At 41.4% G+C, this 7,780-nt stretch overlaps 1 protein-coding gene and 1 long non-coding RNA gene across 2 annotated transcripts; one reads left to right on the top strand and one right to left on the bottom strand.

Moving 5' to 3' along the window:
* Positions 1-3,111: 3,111 nt before the first annotated feature.
* On the bottom strand, positions 3,112-3,843 carry LOC113280614. The gene has a single exon (XM_026529220.1). The coding sequence runs from the start codon at positions 3,841-3,843 to the stop codon at positions 3,112-3,114; it is 732 nt and encodes a 243-aa protein (XP_026385005.1).
* Positions 3,844-5,102: 1,259 nt separating this feature from the next.
* LOC113278482 lies at positions 5,103-6,688 on the top strand. The gene is made up of 3 exons (XR_003325542.1): positions 5,103-5,441; positions 5,559-5,628; positions 6,465-6,688. It is a non-coding gene; the product is annotated as an uncharacterized LOC113278482 (long non-coding RNA).
* The last annotated feature ends 1,092 nt before the right edge of the window (positions 6,689-7,780 follow it).

Genomic DNA, 7,780 nt, shown 5'->3' with positions numbered 1-7,780 from the left:
TAGCCTGCATATGTGATTCCCTAGGGTCATGCATAAATAAGCAAACCTGCTGCACGGCATAAGAAATGTCGGGGCGGGTGAAAGTCAGGTATTGAAGAGCTCCGGCCAGACTTCTGTATAATGTTGGATCCTTGAGTGCAGGGCCAAATGTAGTACTGAGCTTCGGTTGTGTATCAACTGGAGTAGCGACTGGGTTGCAGTTCGTCATCGATGCACGAGCAATAATATCCTGTGCATATGAAGACTGTGACAGAAACAATCCTGAATCTGAGCGGGTCACAGTGATACCCAGAAATTGGTGTAACGCACCAAGATCAGTCATAGCAAATTCACGTTTCATTAACTCAATGAAACGACCTAGAAGGGCATCAGTAGAAGCGGTTAAAACAATATCATCCACATATAGTAATAAGTATGCAGTTTCCGAACCAGAGTGATAAACAAATAGTGAGGAATCACAAACACTTCCACGAAAACCGCAACCAATAATAAATTGTGCAAAACGTTGAAACCATGCCCGAGGTGCTTGTTTAAGTCCATAAAGAGATCGACGAAGGCGACAAACATAATCGGGATGAGCGGAATCAACAAAACCCGGTGGTTGATGCATATAAACCGTTTCAGCTAGGTCACCATGAAGAAAAGCATTTTTAACGTCCAGCTGACGAATACCCCAAGAACTTGATGTTGCTATACTGAGCACAGTACGTATAGTCGATGGTTTAACAACCGGACTAAACGTTTCAAAACAATCAACTCCAACCTGTTGAGACTTGCCATTGGCTACTAGACGAGCCTTGTACCGCTGCAAGGTGCCATCAGCGTGAAACTTGTGATGGAAGAGCCACATCGACCGAATGATATGGGCGTTCCTGGGGCGAGGAACTAGTACCCAAGTGCCGGTCTTAATCATAGCAAGGTATTCGTTCCACATGGCAGCATTCCAGTTAGGGTCTCGAAGAGCATAAAGATAAGAACGTGGAAGAGGGGAAATTGGAGAGTTGGACTGGACATGAAGGTTCAGTCGCTGAATGGGGCGGAAAATGCCACGGGAAGCCCTAGTAGTTGGGCGAGTAGCTGTTGGAAGAAGTGGGATGGAAGGGGAGGTCGGAGGGAGTGGGCTGGAGGGGTTGGACGGGGCATTGATGGGCTGTGGAGAGGAGACCGTGTTGGGCTGCACGGTAATGGGCTGGGTAAGGGAGGACGGTGGAGAGTCATGGGTAGTGGGCTCAGCAAAAGTGGGCTGGGAAGGACGAGTTGGCTTGGAAGGATGAGTGGGCTCGGAAGAAAGAGTGGGCTCAGTGGGAGTGGGCTGGGAAGGACGAGATTGGCGTCGATGAGGGGGAGAGTACAGCTTTGGCTGTAGGTTTGAGACGACTGGGCCGTCAACAGGGACGGAGAAGGATGGAGATGGATGAGTATTAGGAGAGGCTACAGGAGGGGGATATGTGGAGGAGTCTAGGAAGGAGTAAAGAGGATGGATTTGTGGGTCTTGAGAAGGGGAAGAGTCTAGATGAGAGGGACTTGAAAAAGGGAAGATGGTTTCATCAAATGTGACATGTCTTGAAATGATGAATTTGTTTGTGGAAATGTCAAGACAACGATAACCACGATGATTAGATGGAAAACCAAGAAAGACACACCTAGTGGAACGAGGAGCAAGTTTGTGTGGTGTTGTGGAAGAAAGATTAGGGTAGCAAAGACAACCAAAGATGCGAAGATGATCATATGTGGGTTGGCGTCTATATAAGACGGACACCGGAGATTGGAAGCGGAGAATTTTAGTGGGAAGAATGTTGTGTAAGTAGACGGCCATAAGAAGAGAATAGACCCAATATTTATGAGGAACGGAGGCATGGGTCATTAGGGTACGGGTGATATCATTGATTCGGCGAATCATGCGTTCCGCCTTACCATTTTGAGAGGATGTATGAGGACAAGAGAAGCGAAATACTAAGCCGTTTTGACTAGCAAAATTATGAAAAGAGGAATTGTCAAATTCGCGACCCATGTCGCATTGGAATGACTTAATTTGGCGTTCAAATTGAGTTTGAACAAAAGAACGGAATTCCAAAAATTTGGTGAAGACTTGGGATTTGAGTTTTAGTGGAAAAACCCATAGATAATTAGTGAAATCATCCAATAAGAGAAGATAATAACGAAAACCCGTGTCTAAATTCAACGGAGATGTCCATAAATCACTATGAATAATATCAAAAGGAGCAGCACTAGTAGAATGAGAGTCATAAAAGGGAAGACGAACATGTTTGCTAAGTTGACAACAATGACAAAGATTGGGGGAAAGATTCTTATTACATTTAATAAAAGACTTTGTGCGTAAAGCATCTAAGATAGCCCCGCCAGGGTGGCCGAGGCGATTATGCCAAACGTCAGGTGAGCAGACGGCAAGAGAGAATTGGTGAGGTAGTGGCGAAAGAGAGGAATGCACGGCAGAAGTGGTGATGGGATAAAGCTCCCCAGAACTATCACATCGGAGAATAGTCTTCCTCGAATTCAAATCCTTCACAGAAAAACCATAAGGATCAAATTCAACAGACACATGATTATCAGTGGTAAATTTACGAACAGAGATTAAGTTTTTGATGATGGAAGGAACGACAAGAGTATTTTTGAGATGAAGGGTGTGAGATGGAAGATCTATGAACCTAGAGCCACTAGCAGTTACCGGAATGCTGCTGCCATTACCCACTAAGATAGACCGCACATTGCTCGAAGGAAAAACATTATGTAAAGTACCTGGATCCGAGGTGATGTGTGATGTTGCGCCAGTGTCCATGTAGAAGTCATCATCAGGCGCTCGAATGCTCATGGAGCTGTATGCTTCGGCAATATCCGATGGTTGAAGGTATTCCGTTGTAGGAGTGACGTAAGCTTGTGGTGAACGGGCTGCTGAGAAGGTGCGTCCGCGACCACGGCCACGCCCACGGAACTGACGACCTCGGCCACGACCAGAGAGATGATGCTGCTGACTCCAGTAAGGTACAGCAGGGTATGGGCTTGGGGGAGACGTCCATTGGGGAGCCCAGTTGGGTGCAGTAGGGTGACGTCTTGGGCCTGGTGGAGTTGGCAGAAGAGCAGCTTGGTGGCCCATCAGGGAACTGGGCTCGGAACGCTGGTGGGCAGACGCTGAGTGAAAACTGCTGGTGACGGAAGAAGAAGTAGCAGGTGAACGCTGGTTGTTGGCAGCCGCAAGGGCAGTATGGGAGCTGTAGTTTGATTCTGTTCACGGCGAATCTCCTCAGTGCGTAATTGAGAGCGAGCAGTGTCAAAAGATGGCATCGATTGTTGGATGAAGGAGGCAACAATATTGTATTCCTCCGGAAGTCCATTGACAAGTTGTATAACCAAACGTTTCTCATCCATTGGAAAATCAAGATCACTTAGTCGATTCGAAAGTGCCTGTAGCTTATCACAATAATCATCAACATTGTTACAATCAACAAATCTTAGATTCACGAACTTACTTTCTAGGTTAGCGGCACAGCTTCCTTTGTTGTCTTGGAAAAGATTTTTAAGATGATTCCATAACTCTTTCGCAGTTTTACCAGTTTTGAGAACTGTAAGCATCAAATCTTTGGCCATGGTGGAGAACATCCATTGACGGCATAGGGCATCAAGTTGTAGTATGGTGGCAGCATCAAGATCTGGTGGTGGAGCGGAATCGTCAATAAGAAAAAGGAGGTTGTGTGCTTGTAGATGAAGTTGGAAAAGGAAAACCCATGAAGAATATTCATCTTGTTTGATATCTAGAGTAATAGGGATCAAAACTTTGATGTTAGAAACGGCGAAAGCCGGATGTAAGGGTTTTTTGTCACTTGCCATGGATGATTATTGGTAATTTAGAGAAAGAAGAAGATGGATCGAGGTTGGCCTCGTGATACCATGTCGGAGGTTAATCAATCCTTAATTATTATTATTCCATAAACTCATATAAATAGAGTTTGAGTATTACAGAAAATCTGGTATTCTCCCATAATATTATGGTAACTAAATATCTCTAAATATATCATCTCTAAATATAATATATTGTCTATTAAGCAGCTTTTGTGCTCTGGGTCGCTTCCTCGATCTCTTTCTGCAATTCTTCGTTAGATTGATCAGGCTCATCACCACCAGCTATCAAAACCTTGGGAATTAAGTCTCTGTATGAAGAGTAAACAATCTTTGAAGCATTCTCGTGCTGCCTGACAATTGCATCAAATGCAACGTTACCATGAGCATCAACTGTGAGTGGTAAGATTTTAGACCCAACAAACTTCTCTTGTCCACCTAATTCCCTACCCATGTCAAGAGGGTATTGGGTAACATGAATCTCAGGAGACGCACCTCCATCACCAAAACCCTCGGGTGTAGTTGATCTTGCAGGCAGCAGAAGATTTTTCTTGGCCGACATAGAAAAACCAACTTGAGAGAAATCAATATAGGATGATTAATTAGCCAAACTGCTGGTATTTATAGACCCTCGAATGATAAAATCCTCTTAAAACTCGAGCTAGGTCCGTTTCCCAATAGGAATCTCTTTCCTGACCCAAGATTACCAACCCAAAAAAATATGCCATGTGACACAAAATGTGCCTCGTTACTGTAACAAAGAATTTACCATGCGTCAGCTAACTAAAACAAGAATAAAAATAATTAACCTCAGATGACAAACATTTAGAAGACAAGGCAAGATCAGACAGGCAATTCATAATAAGCTAATTACTCGGGAATTAGCTAACCGTAAAAGATTTCTGGGCTATATTTCTGAGGTTAATTATTTTAAGTATAGCAATTGTTGCTTTAGTATTGATTTTAATTTTCACTCCACAGGTGTGATTGAGCTAACGAATGAATGGTTGAGCACTTTCATAGCTTCATGGTTGGAACTGGTTGTCTAGTTTTTTACTAGTGCTAACGCCACTGTAATAATCAAGGAGAATCAACAAAAACATGAACAGTCAAAACCTAAAACTCCATTGGAAATTGAAAAGCTTGCTGAAATTCTCGGAGACTTCAAGATGGTGTTGGTTGTGGGAAATGACTTTAAGATGGGTAAAGGGAAAATTGCAGCTCAATGTAGGTATGTAACATTGATTTAGGTTGTTTTTGTTGTTACATTGAGGTTGCTTTGATTGTCAATGTAGGTTGTTTCTGTAGTCAATTTGATTCAGTTAAACATGATTTAGCGGGTTTTGTAATTTATTTTGAGATTGGTGTTTAGGAATGCAGGTAATTGAGGATGTTTCTGTTGTCAATTTTTTGATGCATGTGATAGGGTTTACCTGTGTCTAATCGGCGGGTTTTTTTTTCCTCTTAATGTATGCAACTTTGGGACTTCACAAGAAGCTTCTGTAAAGAGCACCAAAAGCTGGCAAGATGCTTAATCTTGATAATGCTAACTAAAAGCTGGCAAGATCCTAACCTGCCAGGATGAACAGGTTAGCTGCTTGACTTCCTTTAAACTACTGTGTCGAAATTGTTTGATCGGCAGTTGTCAGCTCTGAATAATGCTAAATCTTGACGGGTTTCTATTACTGTATTATTTGGTTTTGCAGGTGGGAAATGTGTGCACATGTTCAGGTGGTTTCGAAAACTGAGAGCGAGGAAGAAGTGTTAATGCTACAAGTAAGTATCAACTGTACGACAAGATGTAGCCTTAGTAGCCTGTAGATGTGATTGCATTTGTTTTTCTTTTTCAAAAAAAAATTGCCTTGTGTTTGCCATAGTTATGCTGCTATGTGTTAAGACGTGTTGAGTGCATTATGTGCTTAGTAGGGCCTTCCAGATTAACCACATCCATGGAAAACCCCAAGGGTGAAAATCACTTTCAGCATGGAGTTTTTATACTGAAAAACCGATGACAGTTAGAATTGAAGATTATTCTGGAAACTCACCTTCCAGAAATTTTGTGAAATTTTTTTTTTTTTTTTTTGAAGTTACATTCCATCCTGCATATCATTTGGCAGATAGATACATATTCATGTAAAAAATGTATATGACTGACTTTCTAGGAATTGGAAAAGTCCACAATTTCTTCCATCCCACGGTGAATCCCATTAGGCACCAACTGGCCTGGACACTAAAACATGTTTCCTTGTTAAGTAGCCTTAGTGGCACCAATACTCTTCTCAATTACAATATTATCTGTACAAAAATCATAGAGTCTGATGATACTTGACGGAGCCATAGAATCACAGAACAACTTCAGCATCGAGTGACAGCTACATCAATTGAAAGAGGCAAGAAACGTGCGCATGAAAATGACCCATTATTGGCAGCTAACTTCAGTTGAGTTTAAGAATAGATTTATGGCCCTTATGGCCTTAAGGTTTTGGTTTAATGTACAGAACTTAGAATTGAAAATGTAAACAGATAAAATACACATTTACTAATGCTGAATCAATCTAAGTCTGGACATCATGGTGGTCAATTAATAAATTTTGTTTGTCCAATTTTTGCAGCAGCGGAGGGCACTCGGTCTGCTAACATAAACCTTCATAAAAGTCCTCGACTCAAACAGCACATTCAAGCACAACCTGAGATATGTAAGTGTTCTTAATGGCTTTAATTTTGGCTCAATTTTTTCCGTCTTAGCTCAGTTGGTAGAGCGTACGGCTTTTTGCCATAAGGTCGTGGGTGATTCCCACAGACGGAATACAAGTTATATGAGATTGTATATTTGTAATACAACATAAACACGTTTGTGAATGCCATGTGAAACAAGTCTAGCACAATTACTACTTAGTAGGTGTTAATTAATCAAAACTTTGGACTTCACTGAAAGCACTATTAGTATTTAGCGGAATATGTCAACAGATGCATTATACATATAAATTCACAAACTACTTCAACCCAACTGGATGGGCCAACACGAAAAGAAAAACAACAAAATTGGGAGCATTTCAGCTGAAGGAAAATGCTGTTGCCAATTTAACATGAAAATCTGTCCTCTCTAATTTATCAGTTATCCAATAACAATTGTGTGCAACTGTTTGGAGTTTAAGGTGCATGGTTAGCTCATCGGCACCACATAGCAAAATTGGCTTAGTTTTTTTTTTGTTTTGTTTTGTTTTGTGTGCATTGCATGTGTCTGTGGCAAGTTTCTACAGGTTTCAGAACATTTCAGAACAGAACGGCAAGCACATCGTGCGTATTTGCTAGTTAAGAGAATGATAATATACACTTTTGATGAAGAATCTGTTTGTAAATCCAAAACATAAGCTAACTAGAAGCATTGACATTACACACCCATTGAGGATGATCGCAAAACAAACAAAATTATAGAATTGAATGTTACTGTACGGACAACATACTAATTATACACCTTCACTTGTTAGATGCTGACTATTCCAGTTGAAGAGCACTGCTGCCGCCATTCCCTCATATCTATGTTCCTAGCTTCTCGTAAAATTGCACCTTAATAGAAGTTACCTGCTTCATCAATCCATTCTTGATTCTCATTAATATCTGATGGGTGTTATGCAATTCTAACAGCCCTTGTTCTGTAGTATTTTTATACAGAATTGAATGCATGACCCAGAGTTCGTTTTGGGTAACATTATTGACTAAACTCAGAAGGTGCTCATATAATGAACATTTAGACAGTAACTCCAGAATCGTTGCTTTGTGTAATGTATCGTTGTCTACCATCTCTTCCAATGTTTTCCTCTGCAGTGTACACACTTGTAACTCTGTTTCTAACTTGCGGTTTTGAGATTGACAAGCACAGTAATCTGACCAAAAGTAAATCATGGCTAGGGTTTTCTCAACTGAGAAA

The sequence above is a fragment of the Papaver somniferum genome, chromosome 5, assembly GCF_003573695.1.
Source record: "Papaver somniferum cultivar HN1 chromosome 5, ASM357369v1, whole genome shotgun sequence".
In the NCBI taxonomy this organism is placed as follows: domain Eukaryota; kingdom Viridiplantae; phylum Streptophyta; class Magnoliopsida; order Ranunculales; family Papaveraceae; genus Papaver; species Papaver somniferum.
The sequence above is the reverse complement of the archived record's forward strand: the minus strand, read 5'-3'. Positions and strand labels throughout refer to the sequence as shown.